The sequence below is a fragment of the Aaosphaeria arxii genome (genome assembly GCF_010015735.1).
Source record: "Aaosphaeria arxii CBS 175.79 unplaced genomic scaffold BU24scaffold_16, whole genome shotgun sequence".
NCBI lineage: Eukaryota > Fungi > Ascomycota > Dothideomycetes > Pleosporales > Aaosphaeria > Aaosphaeria arxii.
The window spans coordinates 392,571-412,524 of NW_022983489.1; the positions used below are offsets into that span (position 1 = coordinate 392,571).

The 19,954-nt window shown below is 47.1% G+C and overlaps 7 protein-coding genes across 7 annotated transcripts; 3 read left to right on the forward strand and 4 right to left on the reverse strand.

The window, feature by feature from the left end:
• Nucleotides 1–172: 172 nt before the first annotated feature.
• Nucleotides 173–2,130, reverse strand: BU24DRAFT_456092 (uncharacterized protein). Its single transcript, XM_033531417.1, has 4 exons — nucleotides 1,765–2,130; nucleotides 715–1,713; nucleotides 552–661; nucleotides 173–501 (listed from the first exon to the last, which is right to left on the reverse strand). The coding sequence occupies exons 1-4, from the start codon at nucleotides 1,990–1,992 to the stop codon at nucleotides 252–254; spliced, it is 1,587 nt and encodes a 528-aa protein (XP_033377204.1). The 5' UTR covers nucleotides 1,993–2,130; the 3' UTR covers nucleotides 173–251.
• A 473-nt stretch (nucleotides 2,131–2,603) lies between these two features.
• BU24DRAFT_474913 (CoA ligase-like protein) lies at nucleotides 2,604–4,514 on the reverse strand (the record flags this gene model as incomplete). The annotated part of the gene is made up of 6 exons (XM_033532873.1): nucleotides 2,604–2,927; nucleotides 2,994–3,155; nucleotides 3,207–3,514; nucleotides 3,571–3,705; nucleotides 3,774–3,879; nucleotides 3,933–4,514. Coding segments are annotated over 6 exons (1,617 nt in total), but the record flags the coding sequence as incomplete, so codon positions are not given.
• A 976-nt stretch (nucleotides 4,515–5,490) lies between these two features.
• BU24DRAFT_474918 (uncharacterized protein) lies at nucleotides 5,491–9,402 on the forward strand (the record flags this gene model as incomplete). Its single annotated transcript, XM_033532874.1, has 4 exons — nucleotides 5,491–6,740; nucleotides 6,786–8,339; nucleotides 8,394–8,780; nucleotides 8,830–9,402. The coding sequence occupies exons 1-4, from the start codon at nucleotides 5,511–5,513 to the stop codon at nucleotides 9,400–9,402; spliced, it is 3,744 nt and encodes a 1,247-aa protein (XP_033377206.1). The 5' UTR covers nucleotides 5,491–5,510.
• A 734-nt stretch (nucleotides 9,403–10,136) lies between these two features.
• On the reverse strand, nucleotides 10,137–12,306 carry BU24DRAFT_445366 (FAD/NAD(P)-binding domain-containing protein; the record flags this gene model as incomplete). Its single annotated transcript, XM_033530688.1, has 11 exons — nucleotides 10,137–10,162; nucleotides 10,218–10,287; nucleotides 10,331–10,443; nucleotides 10,492–10,640; nucleotides 10,693–10,753; nucleotides 10,806–11,104; nucleotides 11,155–11,219; nucleotides 11,267–11,403; nucleotides 11,458–11,638; nucleotides 11,699–11,978; nucleotides 12,032–12,306. 11 exons carry the CDS (start codon nucleotides 12,304–12,306, stop codon nucleotides 10,137–10,139), a joined length of 1,656 nt encoding a protein of 551 aa, XP_033377207.1.
• Nucleotides 12,307–12,625: 319 nt separating this feature from the next.
• BU24DRAFT_474932 (uncharacterized protein) lies at nucleotides 12,626–14,389 on the forward strand (the record flags this gene model as incomplete). Its single annotated transcript, XM_033532875.1, has 2 exons — nucleotides 12,626–13,066; nucleotides 13,118–14,389. The coding sequence occupies exons 1-2, from the start codon at nucleotides 12,716–12,718 to the stop codon at nucleotides 14,387–14,389; spliced, it is 1,623 nt and encodes a 540-aa protein (XP_033377208.1). The 5' UTR covers nucleotides 12,626–12,715.
• Nucleotides 14,390–16,537: 2,148 nt separating this feature from the next.
• Nucleotides 16,538–17,065, forward strand: BU24DRAFT_359479 (uncharacterized protein; the record flags this gene model as incomplete). Its single annotated transcript, XM_033524044.1, has 2 exons — nucleotides 16,538–16,761; nucleotides 16,843–17,065. 2 exons carry the CDS (start codon nucleotides 16,538–16,540, stop codon nucleotides 17,063–17,065), a joined length of 447 nt encoding a protein of 148 aa, XP_033377209.1.
• A 1,363-nt stretch (nucleotides 17,066–18,428) lies between these two features.
• Nucleotides 18,429–18,893, reverse strand: BU24DRAFT_456095 (uncharacterized protein; the record flags this gene model as incomplete). The annotated part of the gene is made up of 1 exon (XM_033531418.1): nucleotides 18,429–18,893. One exon carries the CDS (start codon nucleotides 18,891–18,893, stop codon nucleotides 18,429–18,431), a length of 465 nt encoding a protein of 154 aa, XP_033377210.1.
• Nucleotides 18,894–19,954: the final 1,061 nt, after the last annotated feature.

The window sequence follows — 19,954 nt, forward strand, 5'->3', positions numbered from 1 at the left end:
AAACTCCGCGCTTCGAGGACTATGAAATAACCTACCGAAGCCGAAACAGGTTTGAGTTCATGGGAAATGGCTTCACCAAGGTCGAAGTTGATCACGGCGATCTCGCGTGGTATCTTGAACCAGACTTCATCACAAGACCACTTTTCACTAATTGAGTATTCGTATTCGTACGCTGAAGCATTGTCTCTAGCGGGCTTTTAAATGATAAATATACATTATGATCAATGATTCCCAACCTCTCAGTGTGACCATTAATTAGGGACATCAAAGGATGAATCGTAGAGTGATCGCAGAGAAGGGTACTTTCCGAAGAATGCCTCATTCAGTCTCCAATTGTTCAAGTCTGATATCGCTGCGTGGAGGAAGTCGACATCATGACTCAGGGAGAACTTATGTAGTGGGATATTGACTTCTAAATTCAGTCCAATATCAGTCATAATGTCCGTGGCTTGCTCAGAATCTTTCAGACTCCTCATGATTACTTCGTCGCGAAGCAAGGGCCTGTGCAGTATGATCAGCTAAGTTAACGCGACAGTAGGAAGTCGGCATACCATGCGAGCAAGTCTGTCCCTATCGGATGGTACACCCTAGTCTGCGTGACAGATGGTCGAAGCCAAATTGGAACATTGTGAAACGACTCTTCATCTCGGTTGATTTGCCACTACACCAAGGGTTATTGTTGTTTGATTAGAATCAAATTCTAGGCGTGCTTACTCTTAGCAGGAGATAAAGTACCCAATAAGTGGCAAGAAATTCTATGGTCCGCCTTGTTCTTCTCACTGGTTCCAGATAATGCTTTATAGCTGTAGATAGTTCATTGTCTGGGTTATCGCAAAGGAAGTCTGCCAATGTTGGCGAAGTAAGCCGAGTATCATGGATTCGTGCACGTTCAACGATAGACTGGATGTGATGATCTTCCGCATTTTGTGGTTCGAGAATTCGGGGTAGCAACTGATGGATCAGGGGCCCGGCGTGGTTAGGCGGAGCAAAGATCAAGGCTGGATCGAGCTCATTAAGATCAAGGGAGAAGAAGCTTGGACACGGAAGAGGAAGCGACGCGATCTGTTGAGGGCTGGATCCTTGAGTACAATCAGCTACAAAGTCACCCTGAGCAATTTGGAGCAAGTCAGGCTGCTTTGATCCGTCGAAAGACGATGCATTATCATTCCACATTACATTAGGTGCTTGCGTATTCACCTGAGGCTGACAATGCTGCAGTGAAACGTTTTCGAAGCTGGGACGAGACCAATCGAAGGCACCTTGTGGCGACATATAAGTCCAGGAGCTGGGCCCATCAGCTTGCTCAGAGGTCCCATTGACAAGTGTCGGCTCTACACGCTCGATCGTAGGGGATGACTGAGATCCAGAGTTGAGAAAGTTCGAGTGAGGTTGGGTGGGTAGTTGGGTACCGTTGAGCACTACGTTGAGTGCAGCATCCTGGGGAGCGGAAGGATTCGGTGTGGCGTGGTTGTGTTCAGCCGGGTTCTGTGATGGAGATGCTGCGCGATGAAAATTGCGCCCAATGCTTTGATTGTCATGGCCAATGCAATTGTTATCGTCACTAACATTGCTATTGCCGTTGCCGTGTTCATTGCCGCTTGCGCTGTCGACTACACGGCTGGCTGTCATGCCATGCTTCTTCCTGTTCTCTTGCTGCCATTCATCCATGACGAGATCCTCCACCGAATTGAAGAAGGACCGGTACTTGTTGAGCTAGAAAGGGTCAACCAAATTCGTAGACAGGCGTCATCAAGCAAGACATACCTCTTTTTGTAATCTTTCATTTTCCCTCATCAGCTGAGCAACCTGGTCATTGACGCTTCCCTCTCGCACGCGAGCCAGCTGCATCTCAAGCTCCTCGACGTAGAGCTTTTGACGGCGGCGGTGTTCTCGCTGGGCAGCGCGATCTGTTGTGCGCTTGCGTTCTCGCCTCAGCTTGATCAGAGCCTCGTCAGGCGCACACGAGCTTTTGCCCGCGACTCTGCTACTCATGTTGTCGTGACAATGGGCATAACCAGCCACGATCCCGTCAGTGAATAAATCGATAAGTAAATGGATAAGTGGATGAATCAACAAATCAGTGTGCGTACGTTGGATGACAGGGAATCGGGGATGATGGTAAAGTATGAGTTTGACGGTGTTGATGTGAATGCTCACCTTCTACCTCCCACAGCACTGCCTCTTACAGGTAACTAGTAGATAGGCTACGCTAGGTAGAGTCTAGATTATCTATTACCCCGCAGTTTCCGTCCCCAGTTTCTATCCGATCAGTTTCCAATAACAATTCCAATAATTATACTCGTAGTTGATCAATTGTGTCGCTATTACAATTCACAACGGACAACGTTCTCCGCGCGGCAATTGTGCACGTGACCTCAGTAAACACATGGAAATGCTCTTGGGCTCATACAAGTACTAACACCACGTACGACTAGGCTGAAAACTACCTAACTGGTAGGTTTTTATATGTATGGGGTACTTGGGTAGTTAGGTTGGGAATTGATCGTTCGTGAATGTAACGTACCCTAACGCGCCTGGGTACCGAGATATGTACCTACGAGCATGATCTGCTAGGTGACTACAATATATGCATGTATTCATATCTACAATCTGGACTGTCGTACATGTACATCCCGGCGCACCTTATCTCTAAGTTTCCTTCGCAAGATCTTGCCCGACGCGCTCTTCGGGATTACATCCAAAAACTCCACTCCCCCCGTCAGCCATTTCGCTCTTGCTTTTCGCTCCCTTACTAGATCCTGCAACTGCCTGGCGCTGGCTTTCGCGCCTGGCTTCAGCACGACAAAACCCTTGGGAACCTCTCCTGAATAATCGTCTGGCATCCCGACAACTGCGGCATCTTGTACTGCCTCGTGGCTCAGCAACACGTCTTCCAACTCGGCGGGTGCCACTCCAATTCCTTTGACCTATGGGTACGTTGATCAATCAGTACTTATTGGCAACATAATGTGTAGCAGGCTTTTCTTCATTACCTTGATCAATTCCTTGATACGGTCGTGGATGGTGATGAACCCATGCTCATCTATACTCCCCAAGTCGCCAGTGTGGAGGTAGCCATCATCGTCAGCAATAGCTACAATGCCTTTACCGCTCTGCAGGTACCCTATCGTGACCTGTGGACCTCTAGCAAGTATCTAGCGATGTCAATATCCGCTCCATTACCACCAAATTGTCTGTTAGCTTACCTCGCCTACTTCTCCCACGCCCATTTCCTGTCCGTCCTCCACGTCTATCACTTTCAAAGTCGTGCCGGCAACAACCTTTCCCACGGTGTGTGCATTAGCGTACGTTTGGTGCTCGGGCGGTGTCACGGTCAGGCAGCTACAACTCTCCGTCATTCCCCATGCTTGTCTAATGGCTACCTGAGGGTAGGCTTCCCCCAGTTTTGCGATAATCTCTGGTGCGAGAGGGGCAGCGCCTGTGTTGAACTGTTTAACGCTGGATAGGTCGTATCCACCCACAGTGGCATCGTTTACCAGTCGAATGAGTAGAGCTATGCACTGTCAGAACTTAACCTCAAACAACAAGAACCAAGAGTTGAAGACTCACGAGGAACCAACCACAGTTCCTCACATCTGTACTTCGCTACCGCATCAAGCATGCTCTGCATTGTGAACTTCGACATCAGGATCACCTCTTGGCCCAAAAGCACAGGAAGTTGCAAAATATGCACAATACCCGTGACTAGAAGTGCAACTAATCAGTCTTGCTCATCCACATATGTTTGTCTTCGAAAAACACAAGGTACTCACTATGGAATAATGGTAAAACTCCTAACAACTTCTGCGCCGGTCCGGGTCGTGTTACTGATAGGACTTGATAAGCTTGGGCGATGACATTCCTATGGGAGATGATGATCTAAGTGTTTCCATCAATGGACTATCCCAATCTCACCATCAGTGAGTACTTACAGCTTTCGGCAGTCCTGTCGTTCCAGATGTGAAACTCAAAAAGGCGCAGGTTGTCTCGCTATTTCCACCAATTGGCAAGGAAAAAGCAGGCACTGGAGCAAACTTGAGGCCTTCATCAACCAAAGATTCTATGTTGCTGTGCTCTGCCACCCAGTCCAAGCGAACAACACTGCTAGTTGGTATGCCCAGCTGTTTTGTCGCAGAATGAGCAGCTTCAAACGACACTCCATCTATAAACACGATTTTTGACCTTGCTATTTTTAACGCGTAAACTAGCTCTTCAGGTCCATATTCGGGACTCAACGCCGTGACGGTGGCACCTAACCGCAGTGCCGCAAACACAGCAACGGGATACCAGATTGAGTTTTCGCATATGACGGCTACATTTTCCCCAGGTAGCAGAGTAAATTCTTGCGACAATCTAGTCGAGAGTGCTGTCGCGTACTGTTTGAGCACATCGAAAGATATTCTTCGCCCAGTTTGCGCATCGGAAAAGCCTCCCGAGCTCTCCTTCCGCACAGACCTTAAGAACGAAGATGGTGGCTCGAATAACCACTCCCAGATTGTTGACTTTTTGGGAACTGTAAATGTGACAATATTAGCATTTGGAATTCAGACGCTGGCATCAAATGCATGACTGTACCTGGAAGTTCCAACGGCGGTCCAGTGTAAGGCATAATGCAGATCCTCCACGACCGGAGAGCGACGTCTGCGAAGGTAATGTTCTCATGAATAATCCATATGCTAATATTTCCGAACTGCTTTGATGTGTTGAATTCTCAATTCCGATGGTAAGTTGGCGAGGACCCAAACCTTTCCAGGCACGATCTACGCTGACTCGTTTCGCTGACGCAGCTTCTATTTCCCCAGCCGTGCGCCACACAGAAGCAAGCACTCCACTACGCCTCGTCAATAGCCAGTGGTCATGCAATTGCACATTTGTTCAACTTTCATAATGTAGAATCATCACATGTGTAGTGGTAATGCTAGTCATAGCCTTGCATCTCGATTTGGCCATGGTACCTTCCCTGTCGTATTTCAGAATGTTCTAACGTGCGTCCACTGGATACATTCCTATGTTTGAGTTTCACGCCTTGTATACCGTTAGTCGAAGCCAAATCTAGGTCGATCAACTCGAGAAAGTCGACCGATCGCATTGAATACAACTGCAGCAACGATAACCGTGCCATTGCAAGTTCGGAGAAGATGCAAATGTTCCCACACCTCCAGAAAATTGAGGCAGACGCTCAGTGTGAATCCCTTGAGCGGGATGATATGGAGGGACTAAGGGATACTCTTGAGTCGGACAAGTCGAGGGGAACGTTGAAGAACTTCAGCGGAAAGACCATTCGTGAGTAGGTCTCATTCTCAATATATGGATGTAATTCTGATAGCAGCTCAGCGGTCTACTTTCGTAATCTTCAAGTGGATGCCCCAGTATCGACGTGGTTCTTCACTCAAATAGTAGCACGAATCAAAGAGACTATTGCCCCAAAATTATTAGCGAACTCATCCCCATCCAGCGAGGAAGGGCGCTACTTAATCAAAGGCTTTGACGGCATAGTCCTTCCTGGCGAGATGGTTCTAGTCTTAGGAAGGCCTGGGAGTGGATGCACGACATTCTTACGTACAATTGCGAACGAAAAGCTTGCTCCTCTCCAGATCACAGGGGCGAGGCACTACAGTGGGTTCGCAGGATCTTCTTTCGCAAAAGCTTTTCCAGGAGAGACATCATTTTGTGCTGCGGGAGATCTCCATATTCCATCTCTGACGGTCCAACAAACGCTTCGATTCGCAATGGATCTAATCAATCCGCACAGTAGCAACAACATGAAGAAGGAAATTATTTCTTCTTTGCTTGATATTTTCAAGCTCGGTCACGCCCAAGACACCCTGGTTGGAGATGCTAATGTGCGCGGGCTCTCCGGAGGCGAGAGAAGGCGGGTTTCACTTGCAGAGTCCTTGATAGCTCGCGCCATGGTCATATGCTTGGATAACCCGACCTTAGGCTTAGATGCTGGCTCTGCCGCAAGATTCATCCGGGCTTTGCGGATCACGACGCGGACGTACGAATCATCAGCTTTTGTATCCCTATACCAAGCATCTGACATCCTGTATGATTGCTTCGACAAGGTGCTACTGATGGAAGCTGGCCACCAGCTGTATTTCGGGTCAGCTCAAGATGCGACATCTTTCTTCGAGGTTCAGGGGTTTCAAAGAGTACCTGGCCAGTCCAAGGCAGATTTTCTCACAGCATGTATTGATCCTAGACACAGGCATGTTTCCGAGTCCGAACACACGGCTCGATTAAGGCATTCCTTCCTCGCTTCTCAACATAACATTTCTCTTCAAGAGAGACTAAACGCAGCACTGCAACCAATCAATCTATCCACCGAACGTCAGCAGCTCGAGCGATTTACACGAAATGGGCCCACATCGGTTTGGAAGCCCAGATTTACTCAGAAGGCATCGTTCTGGATCCAGGTCACGGCATTGGCGAAAAGACATTGGCTTTTGAAGGCCCAGCAGCGCTTCAATGTAGCATTCAAGAACTTCACCGCCTTGGTAGTTGCTTTATTGCTCGGTTCTACATATTGGCAATTGCCCCAGACATCGAGTGGTGCATTCACCCGAGGCGGCGTGGTTTTCACCTCCTTGCTTTTCACATCCTTCACAGCTTTCGTAGAGCTTCCTGTCACCATCCTGGGCCGTTCTGTATTGTACAAGCAGAGATCTCTGCAGTTCTACAGAGCTAGTGCGCTTCCACTTGGGCAATTGCTGGTTGATGTTCCGATGGCAGCAGCTGAGGTACGTTATGGATGTTGATATACCTCACTCCTGCTAACAGGGTAGAACTTGCTTTTTACCGTCGTAGTTTACTTCATGGCTGGCCTTGAGCGATCGGTTGAGGCTTTCTTCACATTCTATCTTTTCATTGTCCTTGGCCAAACTTGCATGACGGTCTTTTTCCGAACATTGGGCTCGCTATCCCGTAGCCTTGACATTGCGCTACGCCTGGCTGGTATCATCATCATGCTCATGATTTTGTCTTCTGGCTACATGGTACCATATAAAGATCAACGTCCTTGGCTAAGCTGGTTCTACTGGCTCAACCCAATACGCTATGCGTTCAGTGGAATGATGATTAATGAGTTCAAGGTTATGACCATGGTCTGCCAGGGCTCTCAAATAATACCAAATGGCCCAGGCTATACGTTGTTAGAAAACAAAGCTTGCACTCTTGCGGGATCTATTCCCGGGACAGCCGAGATTCCTGGGATGGCATACCTAAAGCTGACATTTGGCTTCCGCCGAGGAGACCTGTGGATCAGCGTCTGCATTCTGATCATATTCGTTCTCGGGTCTTTGCTGGCCAATTTTATCATCAACGAATTTATCTCTTTTGAAACATCGAAAGGTCACGACAGAATGTCCAAAGGGAAAAGGAAGGTCAAAACAGAGGATCGAGAGAGCGCTGTCGGTGCGGTCCACGCTGTCGCAAAGCCAAAGTCAGAGGAGTCGATAACATGGGAGAGAATCAACTACACTGTTGCACTGAAGAAAGGCACTTCGAAGCAGATTCTCCATGACATATCAGGTCATTGTAGGCCAGGAAAGCTACTGGCACTTATGGGACCATCCGGAGCAGGAAAGTCCACCCTACTCGATGTTTTAGCGCAAAGGAAAAATAAAGGCGTCATTCAAGGCCAAATCAAGATCAGTGGCATTCCGATCGAATCACAGATGCAAGCAAAGATCGGCTATTGTGAGCAACTTGATATCCTTGACCCATATCAAACTGTTCGGGAAGCACTCACGTTCTCGGCTATGCTTCGAAGTTCTTCACATACGTCTGAGGATGGAGAATCCTCACATATAGAGAATATCATGGAACTCTTGGGGCTGCAAGACGTTGCTGATTTCCTGATTGGACTTGCACCGAGCGGGCTATCGGTAGAAATGCGAAAGCGGCTCTCCATTGGAATAGAGCTGGTCGCGAAGCCTGATCTGTTGTTTCTGGATGAACCTACGAGTGGACTTGATTCACAGTCCGCTATGAACATTTTACACTTCCTGCGGACGCTGGCGGATACTGGTCAAGCAATAATTTGCACGATTCATCAACCAAGTTCGGCACTTTACCAGCAATTTGATGATTTACTGCTCTTGCATCATGGCCGTACAGTCTTTAGAGGGCCTGCTCCTGATGCAGCAGATTATTTTGCGTGGGCTGGTTTTCCCCCTCCGAGCGACGCCAATATCGCAGAATTCATGATGCAGACGCTCACCAGCGATGGGGAACGGGCGCAAACTCCTGAAGAGTGGCAGAAGCTCTGGAAGGGCTATTCGACGGTTAAACAGAACCACCCGCATACTGGACTCAGTAATATGAACATAGAAAGCCAAGTATGTTTTTCTTGCCGACTGTTCGTTGACAAGAGCACTAACATTCTGTTTCAGGATCCAGTCAAACAACCTAGTAGTTCAAGATATCAGATTTCATTTCTATTTCAGCTACGTATCGTTACTCGGAGAACTTTTTTATCTTCCTTCCGGCAGCCAGGCTACAATGGGACGAGACTCTTCAATCATATTATGATTGCACTGCTGACAGGACTCGCCTATCTCAATATCGGAGACTCATATGCAGATATTCAGTATCGAATCTTCGTCATCTTTCAGATCACCGTCTTACCTGCCTTGATTCTTGCACAGGTGGAGCCGCGTTTCGAAGCTGCGAGAGTTTTGTTTTTTAAAGAGGATTCTGCTCGCATGTACTCCAAGGCGGTATTCGTTACCTCCATGGTACTGTCAGAGATCCCTATTAGCATCATATGTGCCTCATTAGTAAGGTCCATTTAATCCTAAGTTACTTCAAGCTAATCCTAGCCCACAGTTTTTCGTCGTACTGTACTTTCCGGTGAATTTCAGTCGCAATCCATCGGCCGCCGGGTATCAGTTTCTCATCATTTACCTTACGGAACAATTCTCTGTTGTGCTTGGCCAGGCCATTGCAGCACTCACACCATCTTCATACACCGCTTCATTGATGACACCCTTCTTACTCATCGTCTTCTCACTTTTCTGTGGAGTGACGATTCCTCCTCCAAACATACCACCATTCTGGAAGTGGCTCTATCATCTCAATCCTTTGACCTATCTGGTTGGGGGCATGATCGAGACCGAGCTACACGACCGTCCAGTCCGTTGTGCCCAGAGCGAGTTGAGCATCTTTGAACCACCTAGCGGTCAAACATGCTGGGAGTATGCATCCTATTGGCTTAAGGAGAGCAAAGGGTATTTATCCAACCCCAACGCCACTTTTGCTTGCTCTTACTGCCCTTTTTCCCGAGTGGAGGATTTCGCTGCCCAGTTTGACTTGCTTTGGGCTCACAGATGGCGCGATCTTGGTATTCTAGCTACCTTTGTCTTCAGTACCTTGGTCATACTTTTCATATCAGCAACGTGAGTAGATCTTTTGTCTGTGTGCTAAAGTTACCTGTACTGATGTAAAACAGACGCATCAGTTGGTCCTCGCGATGATCCTGGTCTGATAGACACCAAACTCCTACCTAGGCTGAATTATTCAAGTTCTCATTATACCGTTTTGGCACGTGCCAAATCTGGTTCGCCTGTGGATATAGCATGGTATGGTTCTGCGTCTCGTTCTTTGGAAATTCGACCGTATCTACACCTTGAATATACTCTCATGATCACTGAAATACATATATTGGAAATGCGACTTATATTCCTCTTTCTACCTCACCTGAAGGCAAGAAGGAAATTTCTGGTGATTCAGATCTATCTATGATCATCATATCTCAATAGTCGGTATAGGAATATAGGATGAATTGAAGAGAGGTATGACCTCGAATGATTGAAACTCTTGGAGTTTAACAGCCAGGTTCCAATGCGTTGCGTAACCCTCTTGTACAGGTCCTGCACAATCGAGCCATCTAATTGGTATAGTTTTATCCGGTTGTTAATCAAAGCGGTACACTGTCTATGCACTGATCTCATGTAGCAAAGCCGTCGTCCGCAAACAGGACCCATGAAGCCATATTTGCAATGAATTCTTTTCTTCGTTTATAGTTATGCTATGATTTATTTCATTAGACAGGATGTCTCAGTCCTTCATCTTCTATCCAAGACTATCGTTTCTGCAAGCGATTGACCGCACTACGGGCTTGCTCCACCGAGCAGTTAGTCTTCTGGCATAGAGTCTAAGTCTGAATAGGGAGGTCAGCGTTTAGTCTCACCCATAGTGACAAGTGATTGGCTTACAAAATGTCAAGTCTTTCCCCAAAGCCTCTCTTTTAGAGACACCGTTACCCATGAAGGCGAATGGGTTTTCCTGAGATCATTAGATGTGCGAAAACTATGAGAAACTTGCTTACATTGACATAGTCGATATCGAAGTCTTCCCATCGAGGCGTGTCAATCATTTCCATGTAGTGAATGGATGACCCAGGCCATACTGCAGTCACTCTACCACTCTGACTGTCTTTGTCTTTTATAACATTAGTGTCGCATATTCATTCTGGGACTCCAAGCTTACACCAGCTATGGCATGAGCCAGACCATACCAGGTCTTGGTGCACATTTTGCGTATAGTCGTTGAATGCATCCTGCATTTTCTTCTTGACATCCAATTTCCTGATCTGGTCGGTCTGCATTTTCTTCAAGACTTGAGCAATGTATTTTGCACTGCTACCAGATTAATGGCGAGGCTCAGGTTGAATTGATTACTGACACATACCCGTACTCAATGCAGGGAACCAGGGACCCGTTTGCGATGGGACAATTGGGGCCAAGCATAACTACATTCTCGTTTAGTCGTGGGGAACATGAAACGGTCATGCTGGAACTAACCGAAGTAATTTGGGAAACCAGATATAGCGAGGCCCAAGTATGCTTCTGGTGCGCCTTTCGTCCACAATTGTCTTAGATTTTGATTGCCGGACCCAACGATGTCAAAGCGAGCAGAAAACGACGCGCTGAAACCGGTCGCGCACACGATCGCATCGAAATTATGCAGCACCCCGTCAGTAGTTTCAATGCCTTCCGGAGTGACTCGAGTGATTGGAGTGCGCTCGACATGCACATTTGGTTGCTGGACTGCATGTAGGTATGGCTGGCCAGGAGTGAGTCTCCGACATCCCAGCTCCCAACTAGTGAGACCAATCAGCGTAGGAAACGAAATTTTTGAAGATTCGCGTACTCAGGGATCAGCTTATCTTGTAACTCTTTTGATTGCAGAGAGTCTCTCATCAAACCTTCGGCCCACTAATGAGGGTCAGTGGCACTCTTTTGCATCGTCACTTACAATTTACCTTGCGTCCATCTCTCTGTGCTTGAGAGTTTTTCACACTTCCCATGAAATTTTCGTTCATCTGCTGCTCGACCTTTTTTCTGAATACTTTGTAGTACTTGGGATCATTTTGGAATCTCGAAACTTCATCTTGGAGGTCTACAGATAGTCAATTAGTAAGTGACAAAATAATACTGTTCAGTATGTTCTTACAAGGTGCGTTGAATGTAGATGATTCGACACCAAACCCAACGCGTGGGATGATGTAGGTAGGTGACCTGACAAAGACTTCCAATTTCCTAGCCTTCGGTTGCATCTGTGGTACAACCTGTATACTTGTCGCTCCTGATCCGATCACTGCTATGTTTTTGTCCGCCCAGTCGAAGCTGTGGTCCTAAACATCATTTCAGCTATTTCTGCGTCCAAATGAACAAACGAAAACTTGAAATCATACCCACGATGCTGTATGTAGCAATTTTCCTGCAAACTTGGACAAGCCCATGATATCTGGCCATTTCCAATCATTCAGTATCCCGCCGGCATTGACAAAAACGTCAGCTTGGACCTGGGTTGGTTCGACTGGGGTTTTCTGCAAGACCTCAATTGACCAGATAGCTTCATCCTCATTCCATACCGCCCCAGTAATCTGAGAGTCAAAGCGAATATGCTCGTACAGGCCATATTTTCTGGCCACTGAAATGAAGTAATCGCCGATCTCTTCGGCAGGCGCAAAGCTGGATGGAAATTCCTTTAGCTTCTGAGTTCCGATGGACATCAGGTGACATACTGTCTGGTCCAGTCTTTTTTGCATTCGAAAGTATACTGATATGCGTGAGACGCTACGTCACATGCTGCTCCAGGATACCTATTTTCGAACCAAGTACCTCCGACATCTTGATTCTTCTCATATATTTGGAATGTTACATTTGCGATCTTTTTCAGTTCGATAGCAAGAGCGATTCCGGAAGGACCAGCGCCTGCTATCACAACATGTATCGCCCTTTGTGTTCGGTCATAGAGAGGATACGATCCATATTTGCGTGTGGCGTTGGTGTCAATCATCTCGATGCTCGTGGCTAGCCGCTTCTATGCTCCCAATTGACTTTCAACATCTTTATCAACGTTCCCTCAGCCTAGGAGCTTTAATAAGGGCTAAGTTAACTGCCCCGCACTGCTCAATATTCCTAGGTAAAGGCGAGACCGGGAAGGTGCGCCCTACTGCTAAGGGTAAACTAAACTGTGTCAGGTAGTCGAGTCAGCGCATCACGTGGCCTATGACAACCATAACTTACAAACCTGTCTGTAGTCTCTGAATGCAGCGAACATGCTCTAAATATCTCTTGGCAGTCCCGCTCATTCGCGATGTGATGCTACGTGCCCACAACTGTTTGCGCCATAACCTACGAGGTAGCTTTATCTCAATGATGCTGTGATATCTTGCGAATTTCCGCAATACCTTCACAACTCCAGGATGAACGATGCAATCCCCAGAGAATTTTGTTCGCCTTCCCGACCCACGCTGTTGCATTCAGCTCTCCTCAAGGCAACTGTTGAGAAAGCCTTCCTTTGTCTTCCAGACGAGTTAATCTCCGTCGTTTGTCGAAGATACATTGAGCAAGTTCACCCACAACTTCCGGTCATTGACATTAAAGACCTTCTTCAAGCGCTCGAGCCGCAACAAGCAAGGGGAAATAGAATCAGTGTTCTTCTCTGGCAGGCTTTGACTTCTGCGGTGATACCATTTCTTACCGACGACGAGCTTGGGAGAGCTGGTCTAGTTTGTGCTCATACGGCACTGGATACTTTCGTTCACAGGACAAAGGTAGTAGTTCTCCCATCGCTGCGATCACTCTAGCCACTAATATCAAAACAGGTCCTTTTGGATATAGACTACGACGAGTGCCCGACTACGCAGCTGCAGGTAATTCTCCTTCTGTATTGGCGCCTGAGCCAGGAAAAATCAAATAGGAGTCTTTATCGATCTGTCCATCGCTGGGCTTTGGAACACACAAAGCAGATCGAGCCTGGACTTATTGCCAGTCATTATTCAAGGCCTTCCAGTCAAACGAGTCTGCATATCAGGCTTTGGTGGTCATGTTACATTCTCCAGATTGGGTTTGGCCTGGAAGCTCTTCAAAGCACAACAGGACTCGAACATCCTGCTGGTATCAGACCTCCACAAATGAATGATTTCGAAATATCTTGGTTTTCATCTCCGCGCGCTCAGGACTGGTATGCATCGACTGGTTTGCACCAAGCACTTCATCGATATTTGCAATCAGCATCGTTTTTCTGTAGAAAGGCAGAGACATGTATGCAGATCACCCATCTTTTCAATACAGCCGCCCCAGTAGGAACTGTAACCTCTCATAAAGACCTTGGCCAGTCATTCTCCGGTGGTGACTTTCCTGTCTCGAAGCTTTTCTGGATGGCCATGAACATCGATGCCAAGCTTCAAGAACTCACCAGAGAAGGGATTTGTGGGATCACGCCTATAGTGGAAGAACGCGATCAGGGTCTGAGTCTCAATTTTCATGTTCATACGGCAGAGTTCATTATCCTGCACCAGTGCTTAATTCTCTTGCTACTCTGGTCCGAAAAGCATTCCATGGCACCAAAATCTCACCAATATCAAACGCCTGGCATAGAAGTCGCAAAAGATCTCATACAACATACAATTGAGCAGACGGTGATAGCCCTTTCCCGTATGCTAGAGACTTTGTGTTTTTATAGACTACCTCTGCTTACCCATAACACCAATGCGCGCATTCTAGAAAATGTCAGGTCAGCCAAGAATACACTAGCAACTGCAAATGGGGCAGACAGAGACGACCACAACTTTGGGCAATTGGCAGATCAGCTTGGTAGCAGCCTATGGCGATATGAAAATTACATTGCCTTGCAGCCAACATCGATCATCCACGTCTCTAGTTCTGATACCGATGATGGTGTGGAACCTGGCCAAGTTCGCCTATCAGAAGATCATTCTACCACTACGTCAACACCGGCTGATTCTGGGCCATCAACACCTCCTAATAGTCTTGTTCTACATAGAGAAGGCTTTGGAAAGAAAGGTTTGCAAGCCCAGTGGGAGAGTTTTGGTTGCGAGCTTTTACAAGCAGTGGACTATGTTCGCATGTATTAAAATTGTGGGTTTGTTGCTTCACTACTCGGAATATTAAGCTTGGAAGGAGACACTGTACGGTCCTGTACTTTAAACTCAGTCATGTTCCGTCAATGAGAGGAGAACGGTTAAGATGGTTCATATGATGCGAAATGAATACGCCTACGATGGCATTTCATGCTATCGCCTTATTATACATCCATTTTCGTTAAAGGCTTCCGATAAATTCTCATCAGGTTTATGTCCTCGGATGGCTAGACGGGTAAATGCCACGCTTATATGTGCCTTGAAGCTGGAGATGATGTGCATATTGCCATGTCCTTTTATAAGGAAACATAGTTGATACCAATGGTATTGCAGCGGCTACTATAAGTTGCCCGGGAAATGAAAAGATCGACTTACTCGTGTTGCCAATTTCCTACCCTAGTCACATAGGCATGACAAACCACCTCTGCGTGAGCAACTGTACGGACGAGCTTTGACACCTGGCCGTCGTCTCTATTGTGCACCTTTGAGCAACGAGAGTCGGCCAATCTTTTCGGATGGGATGCTCAGTGATGTCTTATGACTGCAGAATTAGATGTCCCTGCGAGGCATAAACCAGAATTTCCATTCTACCTTTCCATTCTAAGAGCCGTAGCTTAGACCGCATGCTCAACAATTCAGTGAGGAGAAGAATATTGTAGAGTTTACAGTATGTAAATATATGAAGTCAAACTTGTAGGCTTTTCGTGCGGCAGCAGTGCAGAAAACTTGATCCAGTCTGTCTATAGCTGTTCATATTGCCCAGTTTTAGGGTGTGCACCTTATGAACGTAGAACAGTTTGGGGGAGAACCTACTAATAGCATTCATTACTTCCCATTCATTACTTCCCATTCTGGTTAGCAAGGATTCAGCTCGCTAATTCTCGGTAAAGAGATATTCACTCATCACTTGCGGAACTCCTTTTTCGATTTCGCGCTGGAGGTAGGATTAAAAATTCGGATATTGCCGTTCTTGGTGCAGATTCCCTAAAAATACCTTCTCAGCCCGCAGCTTATCAACGATACTGTCATCTAATGGCAGAGCTGGCTTCTGGTACGATCTGTCGCGGTTGTAGGCGTCTTGAGTTGTTTCAGAAGATGCTCCAAGAGCGTAGATGGTCAGAATGTGGTGAACGATATGATCTGAATAGCGTCTCACCAGCCAACAAACGGCTAGGTTCGATTTAGACGAAGGCTTCTCCTCTTCGGCAACGATCACCTTGATGCAGCAGAGAAGTCAAGAGCAAGATGGAGAGATAAATCACTTACTATGGAATCACACAGAGTTGTAGATGATGTGATGCCTCGGGAAATTATCTTGCAACACTTTGGTCATCTTCTGGGCAGAAGCGTATGTGACCCCTGCACTGAAGATACCCGAGTCGCGAGTCGAGAATCTAATGTTGTATGCTGTAGCCATTCCTTTTTTCTTTTGCGCCTTGGCGTCCAATATTGTAGTATCCCGAGACAGCAGAAGTTTGGCAGTGGACAATCCTGCTCGTGGTGTGGGAGCAGATTTGGAAAGCGGATGAACGAGAGAGGGTCTGCGATGACTTGCAACCACCGCGTTGACAGTGAAGAGAGCACGAGAACGGCACAAACCAACGCTGAACTGATTTCCGCAACACGTGTGAGTGTGGCCCTGAGGGCTTGACGACAAGCTGAGCGTGTTGACTTGCTTGAATCTCCAGGAACATTTTGTACGGTGGTTCTTCATCTGGCACGACGGAGGCTTTGCTGAGCTAGCAGACAGTACAAGTAAAGGGATTGACTGTTGATCCACTAGGTAAAGAGCAATTGTCTTTATCGGCATTTGAGGAGGGCCGACCGATGATGGGTGTCAGGTCTTCAGACTTTAGATTGGTTGGCGGACAGGTCGATGTTGGAGATACGGAGGTATCGTCGTCTATCCCTGACAAATCGGCGTAATTAATGATGTGACGTAGACGGCCAATGGCTAGGCACTAGCTCGTCCAGGTATTATTCAGTAGTGGCAAAGTATCAAATGGATAGGCCAAAGCTCCTCTTAGATAGTTTGATATAATACACTTTTGTCGGGCGAGACCTACAACCCTTTAGTTATTACCAAGTAAACCGTCCACATTAGCTTGCTCTCCCTCTCTCCCATTATCTTCAAGACTCACAATGAAGCTTATCATCGCTGGTGCCACCGGATTTGTAGGTAAGGAGCTCCTTAGCCAAGGCCTCTGCAATCCCCAGGTCAGCTCCATCATTGCGATTTCACGAGGGCCGGTGTCTGCTCCAGACGGGGCGAATCAATTCAAGCTTAAGAGTGTCGTCGTTAAAGACTATGGCACCTACACTACGGGGGATAGAAAGGAATTCACGGATGCAGCTGCATGTATTTGGTAAATGTCCGCCGCTGTTCTTTCCACCGCACTCGTCTTCTTCAAAGCTTGTTGCATAATTCTAACATTTTCATTTGCCAGGACCGTTGGAGTCATCCCTATGAAGTCTCCGAATATGGCCTTCGAAGAGGTACGGAAAATTTGTCTCGACGACACTATAGGTAGCCTCAATGTGATGGTCGACTCCAATCCAATGAAGCCTTTCCGCTTCCTGTACATGAGTGGCGCTGATTCGGAGAGGGACCAGACCAAAGTGCCAAAGTTCATGCCAGAGTACTTCTTAATGCGGGCATGTGCTACATGATCTAATGTTGACCTTTTTTTTCGACGGGACAAACCCATATACTAATGCCTCCATCAAGGGCGAAACCGAAAACAGAGTCTTGGAGTTTGCACGTAACCGACCAGGTCAGGTTGAGGCCTGCATTGCCTGACCAGGTTTAATTGGCGGCGCTGGTGGTCACAGTGTTGATGACAATATGACGACAAATTTGGCGGGCATGAAAACAGAGATCACAGTGACGACTGTCGCAGCTGCTCTTCTCAACCAAGCGCTAAATGGATTTGAGAAGGACACTCTCTTCAATGCCGAACTCGGGTGCGCTCTAGTTCCTTCCTTACAATTGACTTGGTGCCTGAGGATGGCTCATTTGTGAATTAAGCTCACCTAAATGATCTTACGGGTAGGAAGATCAATCATGGTGAACTATGCTAAGATTCAAATTGCTTTTTGTTAATAGCTCATGTTTGAACCTGTCAGAATACAAAAACATTTATAGCATTGCAGTGAGCACGTACAGTACTTGTCAGACCGCAATCGGAAGCATGGTGATACTGCTTCCCAAACACAACCCTTTATGTTGAAACGCCATCTTACTTATCCTCTTTAAGAGTTAGTCTTCACACGTGTATGAGTGAATGAATTGACAATGATCGAGGGGTATGAAAGCGCCAACTTGATTTCAAAGCATGCATACACAACCTCGAAGTAACCAGAAGAGTCGGAGTACTAACGCATGGGGTGAGGCACAACGCCTAATGTGAAGTTGAAATTCGAGTAATTCCGTCTTAACCCCATGGTAGAGTAGTTTTAACTCCACGCCATCATCGGGAATTTTCTTGTTCGTACTGGCGTTGAAAAGCCTTGTTAATAGCTTCACTCACTCTGTAGTAACCATGAGTAATCCCACCCTGTCAACATGCATCTCGCTCACCTATCCAATTAGTTAGATTCGCATCACCAAAATCTGCATAGGTCTGTAAGCAAGAAGGAACGGTAGAAGCTGCAAGAAATGAGGCTGATATAACATTGGTTCATATCCGTTGACAATGCAGATTTTTTTCGGCATACGCAACAAGCCCTTACAGCCAACGACACCATCACATGAGCAAAGGACGTTCGACCTCCATACCACCAGCCAGCCCATTCCCTCCCCTACCGATTTTGGAGTATGCTCAGAAGTCAAGAGTCTTTTCACTCCTGCCCTTTTATGTTTTTCACATAGCACGAACATACATATCTGAACAATTGAGAAGGTGAGGAATTGCTTGAAGCGTTTGATTTTACTACGAGACTTTTATGCCACACCTCCTATTCTACCAGGTCATGAACCGACCCACAGCGTTGATGATAGCCACTCGGGGACGACGATGACGGCGTGAGACATTTACTCGAAGACGGCAGCGATGGCCTCGATCAGCTCAGCGAAGCGGGCATTGAGATCAGTTTGCAGAACCTTCATGTATTCGTCGGGCAAAGCGCTGCCCTTGCCAGACCAAATGAAGCGAGTCTTATCCGAACCAAGCGACTCGAGTGCGGTTGTTCCGTACGCGACCATATCCGGATAGTCTGGCCGACGTACACGGAAAGACATGGAGTAGTTGGGGATGTCGATTGCTGTCATCTCCTCAGAGAAGATGTAGGTCTCGCCCGCTTTGGGGCCGCTAGGGTACTCGTAGTGGAAGGTTCGGATACTGCCGAGTCCGAAGCCTTCAAGGATGAGCTTCTTGCAGCCAGGGTACCACGCCTTCTCAGCTCCAAATCCTCCGATGATCCCCCACACCTCGCCAATTGGGGCGTTGATGTCCCGAGTGACGGTGACGTAATCCACGAGAGCAGCAGTGTCCGACATTGAGTATATATGAAGGTGTATTGATGTTGAGGTCCCGACAGGTGCCTGTAAAGTGCAGAGTAATGTAGAATAATGCAGAGTGATGCAAGGAGATGAGATCTGACAGTTCAGCGTTACTGGAGTGATGCATTCCTTAAAAGGACCCAATGAATCAATTTACTCGGTATCATTCGGCAACAGCTATTTCAGCTGACAAACTTGCTTCATCCAGTCTCTTCTGTACTATCGTTATCTCTACCCTCTTCTCTGTACTCCTCTATACGTTGATTAAGGAGGAGTTGAGGCCAGGCTGCGGCTCTGGTAAAGCTACCGGTGAAATGGCGAGCAACAACGTACTATTTTGGCTGGATCTGTCTTAACTCTGAAGTGTTAGGCCAATTGCCAAGGCTTCTAATGAGCGAATGTTCGAGGTTACAAATCGTATCTAGGGCAGGATGTATAAGCAGGTTCATGTTAGGCAGACTTTGTCGGTTTAGATGCAGTCACCTATGAGAGTAGTTCAATCTAGGTGAGAGATCGTATGTGTACTCTAATATTGCAATTGACTACTGAAGAGTGCCCTTCTATACGATAGGTCGGCATGGAAACCATGGGAACGATGGGAACAACATGGCTCTCAGCGCCGCTCCCGTCTTTCCAAACCTTGGAACATTGTCGGAACCAAGGCTGGTAAAGTTGAGTCATGTCCGGCATGTCCGGCTGATAGAGTTGTCTCATGTCCGGCATGTCCGGCTGGTAGAGTTGTCTTATGTCCGGCCAAGAGCTGTTTCTTTAACAGAAGTAAGGCTAATAGAGTTATCTTATATCTAGCTAAGAGGCTATTTGTTACGGATGAACCGAACAGTGACGATTCTGAGTGGCCGGAGGGCGACAGGGAATCCTACGAGGAGGACCTCTGGGAACAGGAGTACGCGGACAGGCTCTATGCCGACGAGGCAGATCATAACTTGGACACGTGACTTGGACACGTGACGGATTCGTGGATTCGTCCCACGAACCCAACGAATCCGCCAAGCGTACTCATATATATAAGCAGAATGTATCCTATAGATAGGTCCTCA